This window comes from Electrophorus electricus, chromosome 8 (assembly GCF_041902795.1).
Source record: "Electrophorus electricus isolate QZ-2024a chromosome 8, ASM4190279v1, whole genome shotgun sequence".
NCBI classification, from domain to species: Eukaryota; Metazoa; Chordata; class Actinopteri; order Gymnotiformes; family Gymnotidae; genus Electrophorus; species Electrophorus electricus.
The window spans coordinates 25,170,485-25,197,778 of record NC_137504.1 but is presented as its reverse complement, the minus strand read 5'-3'; the positions used below and the strand labels follow the sequence as shown (position 1 = coordinate 25,197,778).

At 43.0% G+C, this 27,294-nt stretch overlaps 1 protein-coding gene across 3 annotated transcripts; it reads left to right on the top strand.

Annotated features, from left to right (window-relative positions):
* nacc2 (NACC family member 2) lies at positions 1 to 26,797 on the top strand. Of its 3 annotated transcripts, none has more exons than XM_035527490.2 (7): positions 1 to 295; positions 15,569 to 15,676; positions 16,397 to 17,252; positions 19,721 to 19,897; positions 20,185 to 20,290; positions 20,926 to 21,023; positions 21,181 to 26,797. In XM_035527490.2, exons 3-7 carry the CDS (start codon positions 16,433 to 16,435, stop codon positions 21,729 to 21,731), a joined length of 1,752 nt encoding a protein of 583 aa, XP_035383383.1. In that variant the 5' UTR covers positions 1 to 295; positions 15,569 to 15,676; positions 16,397 to 16,432; the 3' UTR covers positions 21,732 to 26,797. The 3 variants fall into 3 exon arrangements, with proteins under 3 accessions (XP_035383383.1, XP_026881468.2, XP_081575220.1); XM_081719094.1 differs by lacking the exon at positions 1 to 295 and adding an exon at positions 15,430 to 15,447; XM_027025667.3 differs by lacking the exon at positions 15,569 to 15,676.
* The last annotated feature ends 497 nt before the right edge of the window (positions 26,798 to 27,294 follow it).

Here is a 27,294-nt window from a genome sequence, read left to right as displayed (position 1 = left end):
GCCGCAATCACTTCCTGGACTTCGAAAGAGGCACGCAGGGAGTGAGAGACAGAAAGAGGGAGAGAGAGAGAGAGAGAGAGAGAGAGAGCGAGAGAGAGAGAGAGAGAGAGAGAGCGAGAGAGAGAGAGAGAGAGAGAGCGAGAGAGATGGGGAGAGAGCGAGCATATAGAAGAGCGAGCGAGCACACGAAGTGAAGAAGGGGCCTGGACAAATAAGGACCCTGGAAAACTTTGCATCCGAAGAAATATCACGGTGTCCACCAGTAGTTCACTTTTATGGAGGAGGGACATATTGGGTAAATATTTTGCGCATCATCGCTTACTATCTTTATGGTTTGCTTGTATGACGCATATGGTTGCCATATTTTATTTCCTAGTTCAATGATTTATGTTAATAAGAGTGAGCTACAGTATTCCTGCTGATGTAGTGTTCGCGGTATCGAAATGGACCTCGCAGTTTGTGCAGCGGCACCTTTTTTTTCAGTTTCTTGTTGACATTTTAGTACTGGCACGCCGACCGTCCCGGCATTGATTTGATGATCTAACGGCAACTTAATTGCGAAAATGAAAATTAGGCTGTGATGGAATGTCGTCCGTTTCGCCGGAGTGAGTGTAGTGTTTACGTGCGCCCGTGAGCTGCCGCGCGTTAGAAGGACACTTTTACTGACTTGACAGCGGTGCATGACATAAAATTGCTGATTGCGTCACGAGTAAAGAACCCCGCACCTCAAACGTAGGCAGCCTACGGCTTACTTGCTCGCGCAAAATTTGCAAACGCATCCACACGTTGCTTTTTTTTTCTGTGCTGGCACCGGAATGCGGACGGTAATAAGATGAACATTTCGAAGCCGTGACTATTTACCTAAAAGTTGCTTTCTGTAACGTTAGGAAAAGTGTCCAAGGATAACGTTAGGAACATTTAACTATTTGACTATAACTTATAGACTCTCAAAAGCGCAGCATTTAATAGTATAACGTGACGATTCAAGACTGTAATTGAAAAAACACTCAAAGAATAATACTCAAAGAACTATCTTCTTTTTAGCAGCTGTTTGTCATGATATGCTTGTCCTCATTTAATTATTTTTAAACAATTGTATGCTTGATATCTAATGTCGTACAAATGTAACTTATATTAGCGTAATATATATTATATTAGGCTGTAATGTCTTACGTGCTACGTCCAAAGAAGACATGCGATAATTAATATCAGTGATTTCATTTCGTAATCACGGAACGAAGAGAAAGCTGACTTCTAAATGATTACCGATCACATACATCTTTTTTCACAGTTTTTAACTGTGACTTAGTTGTTGACTTAGGCTCAGATTGATATGATGACTAACTTGGAGAAAGGAAGTTTGGCCATAGGAGAGATCGCGAGAGAGCGTATGTGTGCGAGTGCGTGTGTTTGTGCGTGTAGTGTGTGTGGTAACTATTGCGTGCTGCTGTTTGGTTTCCAAGACATGTGACTATGCACAATGCTGCCTTTCCTATACAACTTGCATGTGCTCTTCATGGCATTTCCTGCATTCCCTCTCTCTCTTTCGCTCTCTCTCTCTCTCTCTCTCTCTCTCTCTCTCTCTCCGCTTTCTTACCCTATCTGTCTTTCCCTCAGTCTCCTTTTCTCTCGCCTTCTCGCTTGCATTCACAATAAAGTGTTTAAAAGCTTTGTTATACATTAAGTTGCGCACATACCAGAGCAGAAAACCCCCCAGAAAAGGTTATGCAGCTGAGAATGTTGCCACAGCACCTTCCTGCGCTCCAGCCCAGCTGAGGGCTTGTGGCTGCAGTGCAAGGAGGCTTCGCCGCACCGTTGTTTTGGTGGAGCTCTGCTGCCGTAGCCAAGCTTTTGGGCCCAAAGGGTTTCCATTCATTGGGTACACACCAGTATGAAATACAGCCCAGCTGTTCCTCCCAGCATGCCTGACTAGAGCTGGGTGGTTTTACACATGCGAACCCCTTTAATGCTGCCTTTCTAAAACTCTTCAGTAACAGAGGAAATATTTATGTAAACCCATGTATGTATAGTTAGTTTTTAACCTGCCTAGTAGGTTGTTGGTTTTACATCGCAGGTGCTTCATTATTTATTTATTCTCTACTCTTTTATTGTTGTTTTTCTAAGTAATATTCAAGATATACAGCAAAAAGCAAGCTCAAGAATTTGTATAAATGGCTAAAGGTGATGTTTTAGGCCATAGAAATCCAACTCGGTTGGCTCTGTATCGTGTTATTTATAGAAGAGTCTCACTGTAGCCAGCAGACATGGACAGCGTATTCATTTTTTAACTGCTTTCTCAGGAGTCTGAGGAAACATGGTCATCAGCTGTGCACAACGCCTGGCCCCCGTGTCTTCTCACACAACATACAAGCCATGTTTTTCTCCCTCAGCGCGGGCCCTTAACAACACTGTGCTCCGCCTGGCCCACTGCCAAGCCCTACATGACATGCACCAGCTGGATTTTTGCGCTGTGTCCCTGGCTGCCCTCCGCGGGCCGCACACCACCAAACATTCCACACGGGGGGCCGAAGGGGGCCGTGCCAAACAAAGTGGCAGCCCGGAACCTTCGGCCCGCGCCCGGCCCCCACTCAGGCACCTCCGCGGTGCCCGCCACCAGCGCTTCCTTGGTAGGCGATGCCTCCCTGAACAGAGTGACCTCCCTCACACGAATCAGTATTTAGATCCCCTTCTGGACTTCCTTTTGCGTGTGACGCGCCGGGACAACAGTTGATGGCTTACTTTGAGGAGTGTATACGAAACGTCCTGCACAGGGCTGTTATGACAGGTCCTATGACATGTTTATGACACATTGCAACAAGCCCAGTGAAGGAACGTTGCCACACTAAACATCTATACCTCACAGTTGTGCAGTGTTTGCCTTTCTCTGCCTCGACTGTTGATCTAAAGCTGGCCAGCCCCACGCTGTTTCTTGGCCTGCAAGGCTGTCTTGGCCTGCATCCTGTATGTAAGCTCGCATAGATCTGAGCATTCATTTGCTCTGTGGTTGTCATGAGGCCCCTGGACATGGTGAGGCAAATAAATACACGACACAGACCAGAATGCGTGAATCCAGGCCACGCGCAGACTCCCTGTGTGCAGCAGGCAGCTCACCTCAACTACTCGAATGGGAGACCCCCAGAAAGCTACGTTTCATACAGCCGATCTCCAGGCAGCCCCAGAACACAGACTGGGGCCGTTCCTTCATCTTTAATCACAAAGATGCCAGATGATCTGAAGCTGTACTCCTATGTAACTTTAGACATGCTATTTTGGCCATTAGTTTTTTTCCTAAATAGGAAGCAGAGCAGCCAGTTTTTTCAACACGGTTCCAAGGGCCACAAAATCTGGAGGACGCAGTCCCTGCCGTCCAGTATTTGGCCTGTGTTGTTTAGAGTGCCTGGAACCACACTTGGCATGTATTAATAGTAACTACGAACCTCTCGCTATGTGTACTATGTCATGAGACACTGGCATGTAAAACTCAAATGGGGCTTGCTATACTGTATGCTTTATTAAACTCTCCTGAGTGAGTGAGTGAGTGAGTGAGTGTGTCACTCTCCAGGTGCAGTAGTGCACTGTTGGCTGCTGTAACACTGAGTGAGGTATTGCAGTAAAGCGTGGGTGGTTTGCGCTCACACCTTTCCTTTTGTTGGAGGATAAACAGTAACTTATCTGTCCCTTATGCAGTTGTTTCGTGGAAAATCTGTCCACTCTCGGACATACTGCTGTGTATTCATCTTAAGGGAAAGCTTGGTGAAGGTAATCTCCCACCCAGATGCCACAGAAAGAAGGGAGGGAGCACTGGAACCAGTGAAGGCATGCTCTTACCCTGCACTTCCCAAGAACTGTAACACTAAACAATAAACACATTTTTTGGAATTTCAGACATGTTAGACTAACATTTAGCCCTGACTTGTGCCAGGCACTCTGTGTCTCAGCTGTAGAAGTTTCATATGGCTTTTGTATTTTTGTGTGCGGTCGTGTGCGTGCCTATGTGTGTGTGTGTGTGTGTGTGTGTGTGTGTGTGTGTGTGTTAGAAGATGTGATGAGAGTGCTGGATAAATTAAAAGCCCCTTTCTTCTGTTTCTCCCCTCCCCCCTCACTCTGTGTGAGATTTCTGGTAAGTGACATGGCTGGCCTTTGGCATAACGCCTGGCATGATCACATGGTATGGATGTCACGCCAGTTTGTGTGTGTGTGTGTGTCCCTGTGGGGGAGGAAAGGAGAGAGTGAGAGAAGGAGAGCTAGACAGAGAGAAAATGAGTGTGCATGTCTGTGTTTCTGTATGTGGCACCCAAGGGGAAAGAGAGTGAGTGAGTGAGTGAGTGAGTGAGTGAGTGAGTGAGTGTGTGTGTGTGTGTGTGTGTGTGTGTGTGTGTGTGTGTGTGTGTGTGTGTGTGTGTGTGTGTGTGTGAGTGAGTGAGTGAGTGAGTGAGTGAGTGAGTGAGTGAGTGAGTGTGTGCATGTATAGTGTTCTATTTAGAACATTTGCACTCATTGTATTTTTTCCATAATTTAACCATAAATGAAAGTTGGGTCCTAACCCAGATAAGTGAAATCTTCTGAAGGATGCGAATGAACAGACACCACTATAGCCATGAGTCACATCCACTAGAAGCACTGGAAATACAAACATTAGTGTAACTGTGATGCAAGTGTGAAAAATCATAGAATGGTTAATAAACTGTTTTTTAATCATGTTATTTGCACTGTTTGAGGCAGCAAAGCTGGAGGAGTAAAATCTTTAATTTACTTTAATAGTTGATGTGTGTATGTTAGTTTATCTATTGCTTATTTGCTCATTTCAGGAATGGGGATTCTCAAAGAACTGCTGTTCTGATCGCTAATCGGTGCCCATGACACTTAGCCCTATGTTTAATGTGGGCCCTCAGTATTGGGGTTGTATTTGAAATATGGTATTTTCTTTGTGTATTTTCTATGTAATATCTCATTTTTAAGACTTTATTGTAGGATACTAAAATCCACTCAGTAGCTGAACAAGTTTAGTTGCAGAGAAGTACATTAACAGGAAATCACACTGCTGATATTTCATAATTGCTGCATGACACGACATTATTCTTTCTACAAACATTATTAAATTGAATCCGCAAGATCTGTTTTAGTGTATGGGACAGGCACTCCTGCTCCTTTCTGCCGGGCAGGTTTTTGCATGTTAGTCTGCATGCTATCAAATGTACTATGCACATACACTTCTATGGTGTCATGTGATATGTAATTACAATGCAATTTCTATATGCTGGCTTTCCCTCCAGCCAAAGACTGAGTTAACCTTGTCATGTGCTTTAAGGTGTCATGCATGCTGTATCACAAACTAACATGGCCCATTGAATCTTAAACCTAAAATGTATATTTTACTCCAGCAGGATTCCACAAAGGAATCATTTAAGATACTCCCAATGCCATCACTTTCCTTCTTCTTTAGGTCTTTGTTTCCCCCGTTTGTTATGGGAATCGTCTCCTGTGCACAGCTGAACTGTACGTGTTATGCGTGGCCTGAGCCAGATCCCTGGTGCAGCTCCAGGAGAGTGGAAAAAACCTGGAATCCAAGGAGGCCAGACCTCCTTGTCTCTATTCCTCTCCTCATTCTGTCTTCTTGTCTCGTCTCCTCTCCTCTCCACTTGTCTCCTCATCTCTTCTAGTCTCCTCTCATTTCCTCTCGTCACCATTCCTCTCTGCTTCGGCACCCTATCTCTACTTAACGGGACAAGACGTTCACGTATTTAGAAAAACCTACCATGTAGGTGCAAAATTAAAAGCCATGCCACATCTGTAGCTCTGCACAGTTTGCATTAGCCATGGGCAAGTACTTCATCATGCTTAATCCAGAATATTCAGAGTCCAGCGATGACACTGATTTGTATAAAAACTCCAGCAACAATCTTGTTCCTGAAAGTCTACCAGTGCAATGCACACTACCATGTAATTACCAAAGAATGGTCCACAAATAATATCCAGCCAGAACACCGAGCCACTGATGAATGGAGTAGAGGGTGCTGTTTGTACGTGTAAAGAAAAAAAAATCCATTACTGAGCTTAACATCCCTTATGCTCTAGGTTGCCTTCATTCCCAGAGCCATTTAAAACTGACTCACAGATTGACTAATTTGTGTGTCTGAGGGGCGAGGGTGCACTTAAACATACCAAAAAGCACCTTATAGGAAAAGCACCTAAGAGGAATTCCACTTAGTTATTTGAAAAGAGTGTTTTTACTTAACTGTATTTGTGTAGAAAGTTTTTTTTTTCAGTATAGATGTATAGATGTTATACAAAGGTGCTTTACAGAAGGTTTATGCCTTTAAATAAAGTGAATACGTATGATGACGTTGTAATATGACTCATTAACTGCAGTAATGACCAGATCTTACAAATCTTTTATCACTGAGTCCAGAATGCATGTGATAGTGGAACAATTAGTTTCTGGCCCTGAAACATGATGAAGAGCAGCACTAAAATGGGCTGAATTGACCTTTAACCCTGTTATAGGCATTTAAAGCCATAACAGTTTGGTCATCTGTTTTAATTGACCTTATTCCTTTCCATTCATGCCTCAAACTAAAACATAAAAAGAGAAACAGCAACAACAAACACTTTCCATGACAATCTTTGTGAGAAACAACCCACAATCATAAACAGAACAAATAGCAGAAAGTCACAGAATTGAGGCAACCTTAAAAGGTTCACAGTAAATCCCAGCCTTGCTCTGAGAAAACTGTAACGTGCATGATAAGCCTCTTTGTGACTTCTGACCCTTCAGGCAGTGCTGAGCCTGTCAAAAGGGGATGAGAGAGAACAAGAGCTGCACGTTGTGTGTCTTTTAATCCGCACGTGTTGTAATGCACTGGAAACCTATAAAGCTATTTATGGGCGAGGAGATGGTACAACAGAGGACAATCGTGTGCAGACTACATGCTCTCCAAAGCTTATATGTTTCATGTACTCAAGTCATGACCAACTTTCATTTTTGTGCACTTTTTATAGTTAAGTCCTGATTGATACTAATAATAATGTCTAACCACACATTTTAATACATATAAGACAAGACATGCAGCAAGACATTTTATAAAATTACTTCTACAACGCTTAATCACTGATATGTTTCCTGACTCAAGGTTCACTTGCAGAAAAGATGGAAATCTCAAGGTGAACTCTATTATCTTTATAAACAAACAAATCAATGAAACTATATTGTTTGATTTTTAAGCTTTGTATGTCCAAATAATAAAAAAGCTTGGTGGAAGTTAAAATAAAAGTGTATTCAGAACAAATGATCATTTTAATTAACAACGGTTTACGCTTGTATTTGCAAGCATATACTTATGGAATCGTAGCTGCAGTATTTTGTCTAGTAATCTATGTGGCTCAATACAGCCCAATAAAACTAATGCTGATTTAGTTTTCCGCATAAATATCACTGAGAAACAGACCATTATACTTCTCTCTGGTAGGATTCCCCACAAAGGCTGGGTCCCTTACTTCCAGTGCTCCTAGTACCAGTCACAAAGCAGATCTCTCTGCAACTCCATTCTGTTTTACAGTACTGTAATCCAGAATGTAAACAGGCAGAATAGTGGCGGAGACAACAGGACAACGAATGGAGACCATGGGGCATCTGTAAAACTCAGATGATACAATGAGGCAAAAGGAACGGAAGAGAGAGACATCATTGTCCTGCTTGTCTGTCTCTCCTGTCTGTCTGCTTCTGTTCCTGCTCATGAGGAACCAGGGCAGCTTGTCCTTAAAAACCAGTGACTGAGTGGCAAGGAACACTGCAGAGTTTTCCTCTTGTGGATTGATTTAGTGAGTCCCCCTACCATGCAGAGTGTGCTGCACTACACGCACACACCTGCAGCCCATAAACGTCTATGGCTACACAAAACACCGCAGTGCTTCATAGTGGTTTGCTACATGAAGTAAGGACACTGAATCGTGCTTCACGCAGTGTTTTTGGCACGCTGTTGTTCTGCCATGCATCAATGTCGTCGTGGCGCCAATTCATTTTGGATGTTCTCTGGCCTCTCGTCTAAGATGCACAACTCCAAGAAATGCTTCAATACATCTTTACTCCACTTTTCTTTGACTTTTGTCCTGGGTATGTTACATCTGCCAGGCTGTGCTGCACCGAGTAAAGTTTAGTGTGCCTCTGCCTTCCATTTTGAGCAGGCTCTGTGGGCCGTGCCCATGATCTTGAGCTCTCCTGCCCTGCCACTGCGGCAGAGGCTTCCCTCTCCTGCAGCTGGCAGTGGATCTTTGTTTATTGTCCGTACCCGCCTGGGACCATAGCTGCAACTGGTGACTTAGTGCCCGGGTTGACAAGCCCAGGTCACTCCTATGTTCCCAATGTCCCATATTCTTCAGCTCTATATAGTACATAATGGGAACCTTAAAAAGATGCTCCTCAGCTCTGGATTTACGTAATTTGACATTGGTCCCACATACTGTGGGAACTTGTCACAGGGGTTCACTGTTCCCCTACACTGCCAAGTCTCTCTATATAATAGACCTAGGGTTAGGCTTAGGGTGTTAGGGTTAAGAGCATTGATATTTAGTAAAGAACTTGACTTGTGTATTGTGTATATCTGACACAGTAATAAACTAACTCTGTTGCTTAGGCCACCAGAACTGGTCAATCTGCCATATTGGTGTGCCTAATACCTATATACTACTATATTGTTTCTTATGGACAGCACAACACACAGCCTTTCAGTACAGTTCAATCTGTTTTTAAGGGATACAAAAAAAGGCCACAGGGGGCAGTTAATTAGAACACTTAATGGCTGTATTGTTCATTTTAATATGAATTGCTTGTTATGTTTTTGCTAACGTATATATTCAAACATTACCAACGATTCAGCTGCTATCTATCTGTAACTGTTGGTTGGTACTAAAATGGCTTAATTTAATTACAGCTGATCTACCTATAAGGAAAAATTCACTATTTTCCTTTACCCTGTCCCTCTGGTCCCACTGTCTTCCTCAGAGCCCTGGGGCATGTTCCTCAGAATGAGTGACACAGAGTTAGAGATGCTGAAAAGCATGCACACTTTATTCAGAGATACATGAGAATATATGGCAAAGCAGATGAGTAAGCAAAAATATGTAAATGACATAGCAAGTGGAACATGTTTAAACATGATGTTCAGACATGACACGATATATGGTGTCTAAAATGAGACAGTCGTCTATCACCAGCTCCAGTCCGTTTGACATAGCCTTGCACCTATCAAAAAATAAACAGCATAGGACAGCATGACATGAGAGTGAATAAAGTTGTAGCACTACTAATTCAAGGATAGGCTGTTTACAGAAAAGTGAGTCGTATTGTAGGGAATTCTAACACTAACGTTAGAGTCATATGTCCTCTTTTTCCCAGACATGTCCTCTTTTGGGTAGCTAAAAATGTCTCTGGCCGGGATTTCTAAAATGCCTAAAATGCCCAAGATATGTTGACATTTTCTTCCTACCATACCTTATGCATTTGTTTTTGCATTGTTTTGACCATTCTTTATAGGGCTCGCCTTCTTGCATGCCACAACTGGTCGAACATGTACACACCCTACACAGAACCATTGGTCAGACTTCCTTTTAGTGTGTGGATGTGTAGCTTGTTCACAGAAGCATATGGTCAGAGAGAATATGTGAAGTTTAACTTTAACTTATGTGTTTTTATGTATGGAACAACAACAAGGCCTCAAAATGCACAAACCTAAAAAAAAAAACAAAACTAAAATCCACAAACATGGAGCTGATAATATGGCTGTGACTTGGCTGTGCATTCTGTTTTGTCTGTGTACAGCATGCATGTGACAAAATAATTTGACATAAATCAGTTTCCTTCAGTTCACACCCCACCACCTACACTCCATGACTTTTAGGCTTGTAAGTCTAATAAAATCAAGATTAAAACAATTCTGGCTAAATTATAGATGTGAAGTGGCCAGTTTCTGTGGAAGCTCCATGACTTTTAGGCTTGTAAGTCTAATAAAATCAAGATTAAAACAATTCTGGCTAAATTATAGATGTGAAGTGGCCAGTTTCTGTGGAAGCCTGTATTAGACTAGATGGCCACATGCGGATTGCACATCATATCTAAAGCAGATTGATCTCATAGAAAGTATACCCAGGTACATCAAAACTACTGAATGTATAGTGAAGTACTGGATTTTTATGGCAACTGATGGAAATTATTGTTGTTTTTGTTTTACTTTATGGTATTTTGTTGGTCCAGTAAGTATATTAAATATGCTAAATTTGTTGGGTTTATATTTTATATATATATATATATATATATATATATATATATATATATATATATATATATATATATATATATATATATATATATATATATATATATATATACATACATACACACACACACACACACACACACACACACACACACACACACACACACAAACGTATTGCTATTATTGAAATGATGGTCTTTTTAAAACCGCAATGCTCTCTAATATTATTATGCATCCTGTATTACAGTTAGGCCTATTCAAAACACACCAAAGAGACTACGTTCTTTAAACTAGATTTTACGTAACTAGCAAGTAGTAAGTAGCAAGTACGCTAACACGATGGATGGGTGCATGGGATGTTGAAAGCATGTCCTATCTTGGCTGACTAACGTTAGCTACCTCGCTAGTTAACTAGCTAATCTTAGGGGGTGTTGCCAACAGAGAAAAAATAGACAAAATTATTAATAACGGTAAAATGTTATATTTTAGGGTAAAATACATTTGTATTCAAGCTCCAATCAATTATAGCACATTGTATAAACTGAAAACAACCGTGTTCACACATTTCCAACATTTCAGGGATAACCGCAAAAGCGACATTTATCGCATTTTCAACCAAACCAAATAGATTAATTAGCTAATAAAATAAATCCCGCCGCCAAACTAATATTGTCGAAAATCGTTGGGTTTAAAAATGTAGATAAGGATCACTTCCATTATTAATTACTCAAATCGGATTTGGAAATATTGGATTTGTGTGTCCACACAGCACTTAAAATCTGATTTGAATCACATTAAGACAAATAATTAGATGAGTAACTTCAGGCTGGTAATGGGAACGTACCATATTATAGATCAGTGGTTAGGAGGGTTGCGTGTTACCATAATGCTGAACTAGGCAGCAGGACCCTGGCCCACGGAACAATTTGTGCTTCTGCTGTTGCCTCTGGTAGATCAGGGGGAAAAAATCTTAATTTTCTTTATTCACATCTAAGACTGCTCAAAAGTAGTTAAATCCCTTCGAGGGGAACCTTTATGCGATCTGTGGTCGCGGAACTCAAATCAGACATGACCGACTGAGGTGGTGACAATTCTGAGATGAATTTTCTAAGTGTACTTTATGATAACAGCGTGCAATTTACAGCGGGTTTTCATCTTTATCGGGCATAAGACTTCTTAGCGGGAATTCTCAACGTACTGAGGTAGTACGAAAGCCTTCTTCGGTTCATACATTAGAAAGCCTCCAAGACCACAAGGCAACCAACCGACATCCTCAGGTCTGTGGTTGATGGGCAGCATGGCCAGAACCATGATGACAGCACTTTATTGGTTTACTTTGCTCAGACAGCTATTTAATTACCGAGGACAATGTGAAAATGGGGCTTCATTCGAGCTTAGTCGGTGAGTTTCTGCCGGATTTCCCCTTGTAGCTGATCTCATCTCTTGAAGGTAGCGAAACGTGCGATCGTCAGCACTTCTGTTGTTTACATGTAGACCTACTGTTAACGCGCCGCGTGTCCTCAAAAACACTGCAAGTAAAACAGCACTCCGGTGCGACTTTACTTCTACCTTAATTGCAGTGAGATATGTAAGGTAATTTAAAAGGTAAATAAAATTAAAAAAAAGACAGTTAACTTTTTTTCCCGCGCCATGTCCCAAAACATGGCGTTTTAAATTTCTCTGAGACGCTCGACTACTGCCTCATCGGGCCTCTCAGCGTTTCGGTTAGCCGCCGGCCCGCCGCGCGCATCCCCAGAACGCGCTTCAGACCGGTCCGCTGCGCTGATTGGTGGGCGTGTTGCCAGGACGCTCCGCCGGCTCCGCGTGGATAGAATCTGATGTGCCTGTGTACTCAGACATGAGAACCACCGCAGTGTCTGAATATTTATAAAGCCCGATTCATATCAAGGAGACGTAAAGCTGGTCGGTATGGATAAGCGTGTGTTTTTGGCACACAGGCTTCCTTTTCTGGGGCTGTCCACACGTTTGTTCTTGTTTTCCCGAAGGTTACACATACTTGGAGTTTTCAGTTATGCCGTCCCTAAACTTAAACTATGTGTTTTTATTTGAATCAAACTACATATTTTCTCCTGGTTTTAATGTATATGTTTTCCGTTACACTTTAAGGAACGATATTTTAACATGAAAAAAGAATATCAAGGTTTCAAACTTGTTTTAGCTGGGTTTGCAATGCTATTTTTTTTTTATTATTTAAACACACACACATTTATTTACATTTAAAATCTGACTGTCTCCCTTGATAATTCCATGCTTGTAGCCATGCGTCAAAACTTTCAACCATTACATCACATACTGAGAAGACATGCTCTGAATAACAGCTCAGGTCCTTTGAGGATTCGCGAGTGAGGTTGACAGGATTCGTTTCTCTATATTGTTATCAGAGGTGTGCAAAGTCTATATTTAGTGGGAGGGGGGGGTGAGAGTGAGAGAACAGAGACTTTTTTTGGCCTGACTCAACATTATTTCAGGCATCAAGCTGGCACGTACATGCATGTCTGTAGACTCTGTACCCAAGTGAGCACGGGCACTGCATTGCAGCGCTGTGCGTTTATTGGCGGGGAGACAGCAGCGGGTGCGAGCGTAGCACAGAAATTGAGTAGCGTGAAGCGACGGAGGGGCATGCCGTGCTCAGTTGGCAGAGCAGGGCGAGGCTACCTCGGGCTGTGGCGCTCACACACGCTCTCCTGCCTCCCAGACGCCCTGCAGCCATCTCGGACATGGTTGTGCTGATGTAGAAGATCCGCCAGTCCTTTAGGGAGAAGAACATTAGAATAAAGATAGACTAAGGCAAGCATTTTCATGACTGCTCACTCATGAAAGCATTGAAGGGTCTCCCAAAAGATTAGAGGTTGTGTTTCTGAAATGTATATAAACTAAAAACAAAAATATTTAACATTTCTTAAATGTATTCTGGATTGTTACACTCTGATCTAGGAAACTGACTTATGCAGAGTACACTAACAATAAGGGTATGCACCTTCATAAAATTCTCAGACAATTAGACTTAGGCCTAGGTAATTAATGATAAATGGAAGATTTATGTCGAACGTCCACTGTTGCAGAAACTACACTGTTTTCAGAGCATGTTGAAAAGAAAAGAAAGCACAATGATTTGTTTTTGTCTTTTTATCTTTCTCTATGTGGAGTGTAATGTTTTCTTAGCTCCTCTTTTGTCTCCATTTGCATCGTATTTGGCAGGAAACGTTGTCTTTGACTGTCCCATCTGCCATTGCCACATGATATGTGAAATGTTGTGGAGCTGTTGAAATTGTGGCTTTCCTAGTTATGTAGTTATGTGCTTTCTTGATTTCCCAGTAATCATGTACGTGTATCATTTATGGATGGAATTGTGTTTTTTGGTGCCTTGTGTTTGGCCTGCTGGACAATGGATTGAGTTGATCTTTCAAATGGAAAATCTGTGGACAAAACAGATTGTCCCTCTCGAAAATTGAAATGAATTCCATTTGAGTGTGCCCCAGCGGCTGCAAGCTCAGACAGATCACTCAGAAATGTGGAGAGACAAAAGCCAAATGCAGAGACTGGCTCGGCTTGGCTGCCTTTGGTTCACGCTGGCCTTGCGTTTTGTAGAGCTGCTGTCTGTCGAAGACACACACTAACCTTTCCTCCAGCTTTCGTCTGCCAGTGGAGATGAAGCCATAGCAAGCATTTAGAATCTTATAATAGAGTGGACAGCTTCAGTGGTGTCTGTGCCAGAGAGAGAGTACCAAAAACACATAGCTTGGCAGGTACACATCAGAAAGAGAGGGTTGAAGGCAGTTGTGGGCAACTGGTTTCTGACAATGTGGAATTAAATTGAGGGGTCAAAAGATTTTTAGAACATTCCAGGCATCTCAAAGACAGCTGTGCTCAGGGGGTTTGAAATTTATGGAATTTAGCTGACTTTTTTATCCAAAGTGACTTACAATTATGAGCACATTAGAGCTTAAGCAATTGATGGTTGCTCAGGGGCCCAACAGTGGCAACTTGGCAGCAGTAGGGCTTGAACCAACAACCTTTTGATTATAATTCAAGTATCTTAACCACTGAGTTACCACTGCCCTGCAGGGAAATGTTAACATGTGTGTCTATGTTTGTCCCATGTATGCTGTTTCCATGTATGGCACTATGTGTATTTCAGGAATGCTGACCATAGCTATTGGGAAAGTATTAATTGGAAGTTTTGTGGAAGTGAATCACTAGAGTTTGGATTGGCTGCCCCTCTCTCATGCATAAAAATTATTAAAATTGATTGAACCTAGGATCCATGTCTGCTTCTTGGCTTATCATTCAATAATGCATTGTGTCTGTATTGGTTTCTTATAAGGTCACATTCCTTTGTGTTGAATAACTTGTTAGTATACTCGACGTCTTGGCGTAAGAGGTGCTGAACTGATTAATGGTGTGGGTAGGTCTTCACAGGACTCCGCTTCATAGTTTCATATTCAGATTTCTTCTTTTAAACCACTTCCTGTCAGTACTTATGCAGCGCGGTGCACGTTTGGCCTAGGTTCCAGCTTTTGTATTTATTCAGCATTGTGTTCCGCGTCTCTCGGGTTTGGCTCTGAAGTGTGAAGCTCACTGAAAGCACTACGGCATGATTGCCTTTCTTTGCTCGTGCTGTCCTTAAATGACTCTCCTTCTGTCTTGCACCCCCTCCCCCTTCCCTGACTGGCTCCCTCTCTGTAACTGTAGCCTGTTCTCCCTCCCGCTCACCCTCTCTCTCGCCCTGCCTGCGACGTATAGATACTGCATTGATTGCACACAGACTTTACCGCCTCCCATTCAGCACTGGCATGCTGGATCTCAGCTGCAGCAGCACTTGTTGAATTCAGCCCAGAAAAGAGAGCGAGACACAAAGTGTGAGAAAGAGAGTCACGTTTAAACAAGAGTCGGACAGATTTGGAGTTCTCCTCTTCCCCCGACAGGGTGCTGGCGCGCAAGAGCCGCGGAAGCCGCGGCCCGCCTGCCACAGGAACGGAGCGGAGTGGAGCGGGCAGGTCGGACTTCTGTGATGGAAGGATAGAGAGGAGAGGAGTGTGGTGGAGGGGAGGAGCACAGGGGGGCGTGGGCTGGGGTGGCGGTGTTTCAGTTACTGTTCCTGGAAATCATCTGCAGCACATTTCTCAAGAGTGTAACTCCTGTGCTTGTATGAGCTACCGTGCGTGTCTCACCATCATCATTTGTGCCTCTGAGGCTGGAGATTATTTTTATGGGATTTGTGTGTTTTAAGTAGTTAGTCGCTGATGAGTGTATTGTTGTTGGGGGATTTTTTTGCTCAGAGTGTGCGGTCAACCTCAACTGTCTGACAAGACAAGGAGCCGAAGTGGTCATCAGGAGGCTTGAGACTACTTTCTTCTTTCTTTCTGCTCTGTTTGTGCAATTGTGAGGTGGGTGGGTGTGTGTGTGGAGTGAGTGTGTGTGTGTTCACTGTTCATATACTTTACATGACTTTAAACACTGCTACTAATCAGGACACAGCAAAATGTTTTCTCATTTTTTAGACTTCTTAAACATTTTGAGAGACAGGTTATGCTGTCCACGTTTGTTTGCACTCATGACAAAAGGATATGATGGTGTATTCACTGATGCCCCGTTAACAGATTATTTTGGTATGTGTCACATATTGTGACATTTTTCATTTCTTCTGATTGTTTTTCTAGAGGATCCTGGTGGGTTTTGCATGACTCATGCTGTCTGTCTCTCACCCTCCCTTTTCTCCCGTGCCTCTGGCTCGCCAGCCCAGCCTGTCTGTGTCTCTGAACTGAATTTCAATCCATTGGATGTGCAAGCATGACAATAACAGGGCAATTTGTATTGCAGTTGATGATGCTGACAGCACTCTCTGTCTCTCCACCCCCTTCCCCTCTTCTCTTTTCCCGACCTCAGCCGACGCACTTGTTTAAATGAAGGAATTGGCATGCGTGGCTGCAAACTCCAAACTGAATGAAATGTAGAATTTAACAAGGAATGACAGATTTATTCTTCTCGGCTAGAAGTGTCTGATTTTTGTGTTTTGTTCGCTCCTGCCCTCTGTCCGCTGGTGCTTCGCTCTTTCTCCACCACACACGTGCCGCCGTCTCACTTCGTGCCCATTTCACCCTCTTCAGATGACCCACTCTCTGAACATCTGAAAGCTGGCCGCCATGTCCCAGATGCTCCACGTGGAGATCCCCAACTTCGGCAGCACGGTGCTGGGCTCACTGAACGAGCAACGCCTGATGGGCCAGTACTGCGACGTGTCCATCCTGGTAAAGGGCCAGGCGTTCAAGGCCCATCGGGCCGTCCTTGCTGCCAGCAGCCTCTACTTCCGAGACCTGTTCAGCACCAGCAGCAAGACACAGTTCGAGCTACCCTCCTCAGTCACTCCGGCCTGCTTCCAGCAGATCCTCTCCTTCTGCTACACCGGGAAACTTACCATGGCTGCCAGTGAGCAGCTCGTGGTCATGTACACAGCTGGTTACCTGCAGATCCAGCACATCGTGGAGAGGGGCATGGACCTCATGTTCAAGGCCAACTCGCCCCACTGTGACTCGGCCACGGCGGCTATAGACGAGCCCGGCTCGGAGCCCCAGAGTCCCAGCAACCTCCCAGCCTCCGTGCTGGGGCCACCGGGCTGGGCGCCGTCGCTTGTGGCACCTGCCCGGAAGATCAAGCTGGAGCTAGGTGAGCAGCTGCTGCACTTGCAGGGTGGAGTGAAGAGGACCTCCAGTGGTGACGGGGGGGCGCGAGCAGGGCGGACCAGCTCTCTGTTCTATGCAGGTGCAGTGGGGTTGTTCCCACCTAACATGCAGCCATATCCCATCACCCCCGGTGAGCGCTCCAGCCCGGGGGCATCCAGCCTACCCACAACCGACAGTCCCATCTCCTACCAGAATGAGGATGAGGAGTTTGAGGAAGAGTCCTACGATATCAATGAGGAGGCCTTCAGCCAGATCTACGGACGCGTGGCTAACCCTTATGGAAGTAAGCTCTTTTACTGCTCATGAATTCAGTGCAAAATTCAGTATTTCCTCATTTAACACACCTATATAATGGTCTAATCTCATCTAATAGACATGTTTTCTAAGCTAAATAAATTGGACTAGTGTAGTAAAAACCCTAAACTGGCTGTTGAGTACAGGAATCAGAATCTCTGGCTTGTGTTTAGTGCTCTTCAATATATTTTTAGTTAATCATTATCATGATATTGGCATCATTGAGTTTGCAAAATGCCCTATGTAAATGGACACTATAAATGTTTTAATGTTATGGTGAATCAAGGATCCATCTAAACACAAATTTTATATATATATATATATATATATATATATATATATATATATATATATATATATGAGGAGTAAGAGAGAGGTAGTAAAAATTGTTGTGTTGTACACAAGATTTCCAGAGAAACAGGATGTTTCAGACATCCAACAGTGTGTGTGTGTGTGTGTGTGTGTGTGTGTGTGTGTGTGTGTGTGTGTGTGTGTGTGTGTGCATGTGTCATATCTATGTATGTATAAATAAGACAGAGAGAGACTCAGAGAGAGGTAGTAAAAATTGCAGTGTCATACACAAGATTTCCAGGGAAACAGGACATTTCAGACACCCAATATATATTATATTTCTTCATATATACAATTCTGTTTTTGGTGTATGCTTTTCTATGCTTTTAATCATAACTGAGAAAGCCCTCCACCTGCCTTTCATCACCATCTTAGTGGGGTCATGGTGATTGTGATATTGTGATACCTGTCCATGACTTGTTTACTAGCGTCTTTGTCAGCCGATCAGGTCACTGCCATGGTCATGAAGGAAAGCTGTTAAGCCATTTTGTTTGCGCATATGCATATATATATATATATATATATATATATATATATATGGGTCCATAGACAGATAGATTATAGAGAGAGAGAGAGCAATTTGCTTGCCTAGCTGATTGAGGTCCTCAATCTGAAATTCATTTAATTCAATAGAAATAAAGACATGATTGCTAAAAGATTTTTTTATTTGTTAGTTTATGCAATTTTCCCTGTTCATTCAACTTAGCTGCGCAAAAGAAACTCTGCCTGAGTCTCTATTTACTTAAGATATAGCAGATTGTTTGTTAAATAGGCCTTTCTCTCATCTAATGTGTTAAATAAGATTTTGCACAAAAGAATAGGTGGAGGATGGGGTGGGGAGCAAGTCAAACTGAAACATTTTCACTACTCTCTCCTAACTGTTCTTTGAAACCACATTAAAATACAGTGGTGTCTGGCCTTATGATTATTGCTAGGAAGGTCTCCCTCTGCTAAGCAGGCGTGCTTTCAGGTTGAAGTTTGCTGCTTCCGTCCAATGAATCACTTAACGGTTACTGACTCAAAATATGACCAGCAGCAAGTACAAAGACAACTGAAAGGTAAAATAGGGTAAAATAGGTTTTTTCGAGTGTAACTGCATATACAACAGAAGACTGTTCTCCAGTGGATTGGGATTAAAGATAAAACATTTGAAAACATTTATAAAGGCAAAGAGGGTTTTAAAGTCAAAGTTATACTTTTTAGCAGTAGCTTTCAGTATCCTTTGGTGATCTATCTTGTGAGATCAGTACTCTAGAAATATCCATGAAGCGGGATGTCTCAGGTAGGCAGCAGAGGGTGAAGGGTGTGGCAGCACATATCCATTTGATGAATAAACACTCAGGTGGTGTGTATCTTTACTCGGTCCTCTACACTGACACACACGGGGCTCTCTGCAGTCAAATGGGGCCATGGGTTTTTATCAAAGGCTTCAGTTTCAGATAGTCCTGAAATCCATTCCATCTGTAATGAATTAGGACATCAGGAGGGTGACATTGTGTGATATTTGAGAGCACTGTGTCTGTGTGTCTGTGTATGTGTGTGTGTGTGTGTGTGTGTGTGTGTGTGTGTGTGTGTGTGTGTGTGTGTGTGTGTGCATGCGCGCGTGCATGTGTGTCTTCGTACTGAGTAGATTGTCATTCATAGAGGTCAATTAAATGAGGATGAGGAACAGACAGAACCAAGAACTCTTCTCACTTGTGCACCATTAAAACATTGTTGCGGCCACAGGAAATGCCTGCTGGGAGGAAGTGACACGCAGGAAGCTTTATATCTGCCTTTCATCAGACTTTGGCTTACAATCCAAGGAATCCATTCACACGCACACACACCCCTCACCTGACCCCAAAAAGCACAATAAGTCATGCCTCAGTAACAGCTCTCAAGCCGTGAAACCTAAAGCCACTAAACCCCATACAAAACACATGGTCACTTTTCCCCCAGGAGGCCAAACTGTGACCAGACTTGAAAGAAGCCAGCACCATCAAAGGGAACCATCCTGGTTTTTGCACCGAGCGTATCTTTTTCCATGCCGGGTTACAGTGTGTTCATTCCACTGGGTGATCTGAGTGTCGCTCCACCCCAAACCCCCCCCCGTCTAATCCATAGTCTCGGAGAAGTCCGACGTGACGTCCGTGCCCCTGGCCCTGGAGAGCCGGCCCTGCATGCTGCTGCGCCGTGACCTGGTGGCCCTGCCTGCCAGCCTCATCAGCCAGATCGGCTACCGATGCCACCCCAAACTCTACACAGAGGGAGATCCTGGGGAGAAGCTGGAACTAGTGGCCGGTGGGTACAGCTGCCTGCTACGGCCCTTGCTTATTATTTCTCATCCAGAGTTAAACAGTGCCCACAGCGTACTACTGCCAAGGCAGCTATTTGCTTGAGTGAGGACCATAGCGATCCAAAAGCCCAAGCATGATGTAATGGATCACAACTGGTGTCATAGCCACGCGATGCATTGCATTTACCTGATTTGCCACTGCCAGAGGCTGTTATACTTTCAGACAGACTGCAGTGGGACAATGGAGTACTTTTGAAGAGCCCAGTTGTGTGGGTGTGGGTGTGTGTTACAGGTACGGGGGTGTTCATGACCAGGGGACAGTTGATGAACTGCCACTTGTGTGCTGGCATCAAACACAAGGTTCTCCTGAGGAGACTGCTGGCAACATTCTTTGACAGGTTTGTGAGGAGAGCTTACATAATAATAATTCATGCCCACCTCCCACTTTCTTAGGGATGTTTATTTATTAGAAACACCTTATAGGTTTACAGTCTCAAGACTACTGGCCATCCCTGGCCATGAACAGTTTGTGTTAGCCATCCTTGAATTCTTCATCACCGGTCAGTTCCTGAACACAGGAGGAGTACTGTTGGCTGGCTATTTCTGGGGTGTCAGAACCCTCTCTACCTGGCAGAGACACTTATATGTAAAAATCCAAAAGGTAGTGACTAGTCTGAATTAATCCTAATAATAGTGAATAGTGAATAGTGTGTCTCTCAAAATGTGTTATAGTTATTACAGTTTAATTATAGTGTACAGAAATTATTTGATGTTTGCTTGCTGTGCTGTGTGTAGGAGATGCATAATGTTTAGACCTGTATGGTGCCTGCATGTGCACACCACCACCTGCAGAGTTTAGCTCCCAGCCCTTATTTTTACCTTTTTCAGCCAGGTGTGTTAAATTACGGCTACAGTTCAGGTCTGCTTGACGGTACGTCTCCAGCAGTAGGTTTGGAGTCATCTGATATACAGATGATTCCGCATGAACGTCCTCTTCACTGTGCCCTCTGGTGGTCGGTTGGTGTATGTACAGGAACACTCTGGCTAACAGCTGTGGGACCGGAATCCGCTCCTCTACCAGTGACCCCAGCCGAAAGCCTCTAGATAGCCGAGTTCTCAACGCTGTCAAACGTACGTTAAGTTTGATGTAATATAATCATTTGAAATAATGTTAGCGCATTATTGTATAGTTGAGGCTTGTTAATCGCGATTTTGTTGAACCGTGTTGAAGGTATAATAGTAACATCTTTTTCTGCCTTCCATCGCTCCTCGTGATTCCTCCCACCAGTCTACTGTCAAAACTTCGCCCCCAACTTCAAGGAGAGCGAGATGAACGTGATTGCGGCCGACATGTGCACCAATGCCCGGCGTGTGCGAAAGCGCTGGCTGCCCAAGATCAAGTCCATGCTGCCCGATGGGATGGAGGTGTACCGAGGGGCGGCTGCGGCGGCCGTGGGGCTCGGCCTGGGCCTCGGAGGAACGCCGGCGGGCGTGCCTCTGCCCTTCGACCCCGATTTCAAGCCCCTGACGGCGTCCGGGCTCAGCCTTGACCAGCGGCTCTACGGAGAACGTAAGGAGCCCTTGAGAACTCACCTGCAGCTGGACGGGGACAGCCCTGAGCACACGGCCGAGGGTCACGAGCCTGAGCTCGGTGAAGCCCAGGGCGAAGTGGGCCCCGAGGAGGAAGACGAGGAAGGTGCGGCGGGTGAGAGCGTGGAGGGGACGTTGGAGGCGACCCCACTCATCCTGGGTGGTGAGGGTGGGGTGAGGAGCCACACACCACATGAGGGACAGCAAGAGGAAGAGTTTGTGGAAGGTCTGAGGATAAATGGGCAGTGAGGACCCGCTGCTCTCCTGCTCTCTCTATAGCGCCCCCTGCTGCTCTTCTCATGGAAGCACTTGACTGCAGAAAACAACCCTCTCAGTACCCATGCAACCACACTAACATGCAATGTGGCGGGGGGGGGGGGGGGGGGGGGTGAAAGACAAACACAGGCATTGCTTGTGTAAGTACCCTGATAAAAGAATACAATTCAAAACTGTGTATCAACATTAGACATTAAACACCCCTCTAAACTCTTTGAAGGCAGAGGAACAACTTACTACTAACAACTTACTACATTTGCAGTGGCAGTATAGATTAGGGGTGATCAAACGGATAATTATAATCCCTGTCCAACAGCAAGTGGTTTTAACATCTACTGAGGAGTGTAGGCATTACTATTTCTTGGTATGTAGACCAGGAAAGATGTCTTGTTGAATACACAGAAGTATTTCATGCGACCTTCGTTTGGAGATTTAATGTAAGTTTTTTAAATACACTGAATGTTCTGTACTCTCCAAGATTACAGCAACACACAGCTGACAGAAACAAGAAAATGACACATTGGTCCGCAGTGAGAACATTTCTCATACAAACAGGCACAATCTGATCATGTTTAGATTTCAGTTGATTGTCCCAGAAAGGCCTATGTAAAACACCAAACACTTACAAGGTTATATCTTTAATAATTAATGCAATGTCTGTGTTTGTATAGAGAGCAAGCGCTCTCTCTCACACACACACACACACACACACACACACACTCCCACCCCAACACACCACCTCAGTACCACCTTGACTTCACCTATTGACATACACAGTAATACCGCAAAGCAGGTGGTTGCCTACACTTCCCAGAACCCCCTTACAGAGTGGACTGTTACATACTAAATATCTGTATCGCCACAACATGCACTAACACAAAAAGCGCTTGCATGCAAAATTAAATAAGAATACAATTCACCAAGCCACAATGTAATCCGCATCCCAAAATAAACAGGGACTGCAGCCATTTCCCTGAAGAGCTATTGTTTATCGTCCAAGGAGAGACAGTTTTCCTTTCTCAGAAACCTAGATGGCCTGATTTCTGCCAAGTTTCGCTCAAGCTGGAAGGTGCCATATACCTGCCAAATGCAACAAGCACGAACCTACTTTTTACTGTGTCAGAAGAAAGAGTTTAGGATCCATGCATCTTGGCTATGGCTCTCTACTGTAAATTATTTAACAAAAGTAGTATATATATATATATATTTTTGGTTGGCTTTATTGCATTTGCACTTGGGGGGCTGGGGTGGGTATGAGGCAGAAGCATTCAGTTTGACTGTTTTGAAAAACGTGATTAGAGATATCTTCTCCCCGCAACCCAGCCGCCCACGCTTCAGCCCCGGATCCCGGACCCCAGACCCCCGCGTGCTAGGTTTGATCTGACCCACAGTCATCACGTTAGCAAGGGCTGCTCTGAGGGATGTAGAAGCCTGAAAATTGCACAGCGACATTATGACCTTCTGACACTATGTCAGAAGTCACCACAGAGCTTTGTTGTTCCTGACATGTCGCCCATAGCAAATGCAGTAAGCTCCGTCTTTCCCCTCTGTGATTTAGTCACGTTGGTGTATAATATGATGCTGTATTTCCCATATACATTGTGAAAGACCTTTGTGGACATTGATCTTGTGGCAATATTATCTTAAGGGGTTATATAAGATTATTTTGCACTTCCATACAAGTCATTGCACTCTGCAAAGACTTATTAGAGCAAAGAAAGTTTCTACTCAAAATATGGAAAATGGAATATAGAAAAAGCCGCATGTAGTTGCAGTTTAAAAGTCAGACTTCCCATACAAAATGCTGCATTTTCTGGTTGTCAGAATCTTCAGATATGTTGAGTTTGTGCCATTTTGAATTTTCTGTTTTGCTCTTTAATGATTTTTAAGAATGGGAAGGAAGGAACCAAATTTTACACCAATTTTAAAGCTTATTTTTTGTGCCATTATACTTGCCTATTCATTTCTATGTGTGAGTGGCTTTAAGAATGCATCAGAGGGTTTTGAATTGCACTAGTACATGATTATGTTTACAAAGCATATCTGTGAGGGTTACATATGATATTTAGCAGTATTTAGTGAATGAAACAAAAAGCGTATGAATTGTCATGCTCGATGGTGCCATGTGGCCGCTACTGACATCTTGTTAAACATGCAGTCACCATTCAGTGCAATGAATCTGTCATGTACTTGCTGTGTTTCTGAAGGTTAGTGCCTTAATGAGACTACTGAAAAGGGCTGGATTTCCCAAAAGCATCGTAAAATAAAGAGCTTTAAATGATAGAGTGAGTATTACACTCTCTCTTTCTTTTAAGATGATCTTAACACTAGGATGACTGTGGGAAAATGTGGCCCAGTTTGATTTTATATGCATACGAGTTAACAGCTAGCTAGTTGGCATGGAAGAAAGAAACCCTTCTCCACCACACTTTGGTATGACCTGAAGTAAGTAACAGACTGCTGAACCTTAAAGAAGACCTGAGAGATTTTGTAAGGATGATTTCTGATGTGCTTTTTTGGAGCAAAATGGGCTAGGGGAAAATTTACTGAAGATAATTTAGTCAAATGTTATGTTTTAATTTTTTTTTGTTGTTGTTGTTGTATCTACTGTAAGCTTGAACACAACTGAGGATTCTGACAACAACTGACCAAAATCTGGTGCTCATTCTGATTATACAGAATTCATTTTGTTTATGTTTTGATGTGATCACCAGATCTCTGATAGGCCTAAGTACTCCATATCTGTCGGTTTAACACTATTTGAAAGGAATAGTTGAAGATTTGAGAAAAGTCTGAAAATACTCCACCTGCCACTAAACTGTAAATTGTGTACTATAAGATGATCACCCAGAAGAGGTATTACACTATTGTCTTAACACTGGTGCTAAAATGCATTTAGTCCTGTGTTCAAGTTGCCCATGGTTTTATTAGTCATTCAATCTATCAGCAAATTATTTAAATCCATTTTATTTTTCTCCCAAACATTTTTCCATTCTATTTCCATATCTCTGCACCTGCAATATCTACCTTTCTAAGACTTTTCTTGGATTTGCCTTTCACATTCATTTTTTTTTCTAAAAAAAACAAACAAAACAACAACAACAAAAAACTATTGGGCTCTAATCTATATAAAATGTTGCACTAGATGCTGAGAGGAACTCAGAGAATGTTGCCTGCTAACCTATATGGCAGAAAGCTGTTTGGGGTAGGACAATGCTGCCCAATGTGTGTGACAGGCTAATTTGTGTGTGTCATGTTGTAGATGCTTCTTTCTTAAGACCTTGCGGTCTCTAAATATTGGCACTAATGAACTAATGACTTATGTAATTGCTTTTGCACGTCCACAAGGGATCGGTTGTCTCTTCCCTGAAAGTGTGCACGCATGAAGTGTGTGAACGATGTGTCTGAGGGATTTCGAGTTTCAGAACCTGCTTGCGATCGCCTGTGCTGTTTCTGTCTTCGTATTCCACTCTGTGTGTGTGTGTGTGTGTGTGTGTGTGTGCGTGTGTGTGTGTGTGTGTGTGTGTTCACATGGCATCTAACCAAATGCATTTTCTGCAGTCACAGAAATGCTGTCAAAATCCCCTGAGCTGTGAATCACACTGCCTTTTTGCTGGTTGCTGTGCTTCACAGTTCTACACGAGCATAGCCCCGCAAGGAAAGGATGCTGCTGGTGTTCATTCAGCAGGTACTCAGAGAGGTCTTCTTAAAGTCTGATAAGATTCTGGATGAGGGGTGGGCCGAGCACAACATATTTTCTGAGCCTCCTTATACACCTATTTGCACAGGGGCTGCTATCCTTAATCATTTAACAAATAAGACTGGTTTTAAACAAAACAAACATGCTGTGACTGGCTGAGGTATTTAATACTAGTACAGTCTGATCATGTAATTGAAATAATATGTATCCAGTGCACTAAAAGGTTTGACTAGGATGGCTTTATAATTTATAAAAAAGGAAAGACATATTCCTTAGATGACATGTTGTGTAAACAAATTGGTCTTTCCTATGCAAACTATTTTTATGTTGCAAACAAATTTCCATGTAAAAAAGGCAACTGAAATAGAAAACTGAACACAATACTGGTGATGGCCACTAGTAATGGCTGTAGACCCTTCAGCATAAACCAGTGTGAAGCCATGAGGACTGACTTCAGTATTTGGATGTGTGTATGCGTGCCTAACTGCACTAAGTTTGTGTCTTTCTCCTTGGAAATTATGCCAGCACTTTATACACCTTACTATTTGGATGGAGGTTGGTGAGACCTATGGTTTGAGCAGACAGCCTTCAAAAGCCATGTGTTCAGAGCGCAGACAATCAGAGAAATAATGTGCATTCATTTTTCTGGGAGAAGTGCTAGCACATGGCTAAGCTCCTGCAAACCTCCGTGACGTTTCCAGCTTTGCTTGGTCTCTGTGTGCATGAGCTACTACAGGTTCTGCTAGTCTCTCTCTCTCTCTCTCTCTCTCTCTCTCTCTCTCTCTCTCTCTCTCTCTCTCTCTCTCTCTCTCTCTCGCTTTCACTCTTTCTCTCTCTCTCTTTCACTCTTTCTCTCTCTCTCTCTCTGTCTCTGTCTTTTTTTCATTGAGAGGATTGCCTGAAAATTGCCCTAGGGCCATGGATCGGTGAGTCCCTGGTTAGTAGTTGGCCTTGCTTTTGCAAAGTGTCCAGCTTGTCATACCAACAGCTAACTTAAAGGCTGTACCTTTTGGGCTAACTGCTTAAAATAAACCAGAGGTCTGGAATGCTTCAAAAAGGCAAGCTTTGTTCAGTATGGCAATATATTGTGAATGAGAAAAATAAATGTGCTTTAGTGTTTTAAAATGAAACTCCTTGTAAAAAATTGTTTACGCCTTCTAAAATGACACTTTAGTCCAATGCAAAATGCCACCAACTATGTTGTAAAATCAATCATTTCCATTTTTATTCCACCACCACCACCAGTTGGTTAGGTTGACATTGTGTAGTTCAAGTGACTGATTTTCAAATGTAATACTAAAAAAGTCTGCTTTGTAATAAAATTCCTTATTTCACCAAATCCATTGCTGTATTTATTATTCCAGATAAAATTTATTTGCCAGCTTCTGTAGCCAGTTTCTGAATTTGCCAGCTGTCCACAAACATTGTCTCACATCACTTAGCATTGAAGTCAAAGACTGAAGAAAAGGGGACTGATTTAAGACTGGTGAGGGTGTTATAACCACTATCATATACAGTTATAGCTTAGATCACTTTAGGACATCCGTACCATATAGCAAAGTAAGCCTACTTCCAAGATGCATTATTTATTCTTTTTAATTTATGTATTTCTACAAGATTGCGTGATATTTTATATTAATACATTAAAAGAATTTTCAGAACTGAATGCTTAGTTTTTTAGTGTTTTGTGAGTATATATAGTGCTCAGTTGCATAGTGCGGATATATCACACTGTTTTACTACCTATATCTTTATGTTAAGATATCCAATAAAATGGATTTAGGAATATGGGGATTTTCATAATGATACAGACGCATGAAAAGTTGCAAAATTTAG

Bases quoted from the DNA above. Each gene is read 5' to 3' on its own strand.
- nacc2 (XM_027025667.3), top strand. From the start codon at position 16,433: ATGTCCCAGATGCTCCACGTGGAGATCCCCAACTTCGGCAGCACGGTG. The intron at 17,253-19,720 runs GTAAGCTCTTTT...TCTAATCCATAG, and splicing joins CGTGGCTAACCCTTATGGAA to TCTCGGAGAAGTCCGACGTG. The intron at 21,024-21,180 runs GTACGTTAAGTT...TCCTCCCACCAG, and splicing joins AGTTCTCAACGCTGTCAAAC to TCTACTGTCAAAACTTCGCC.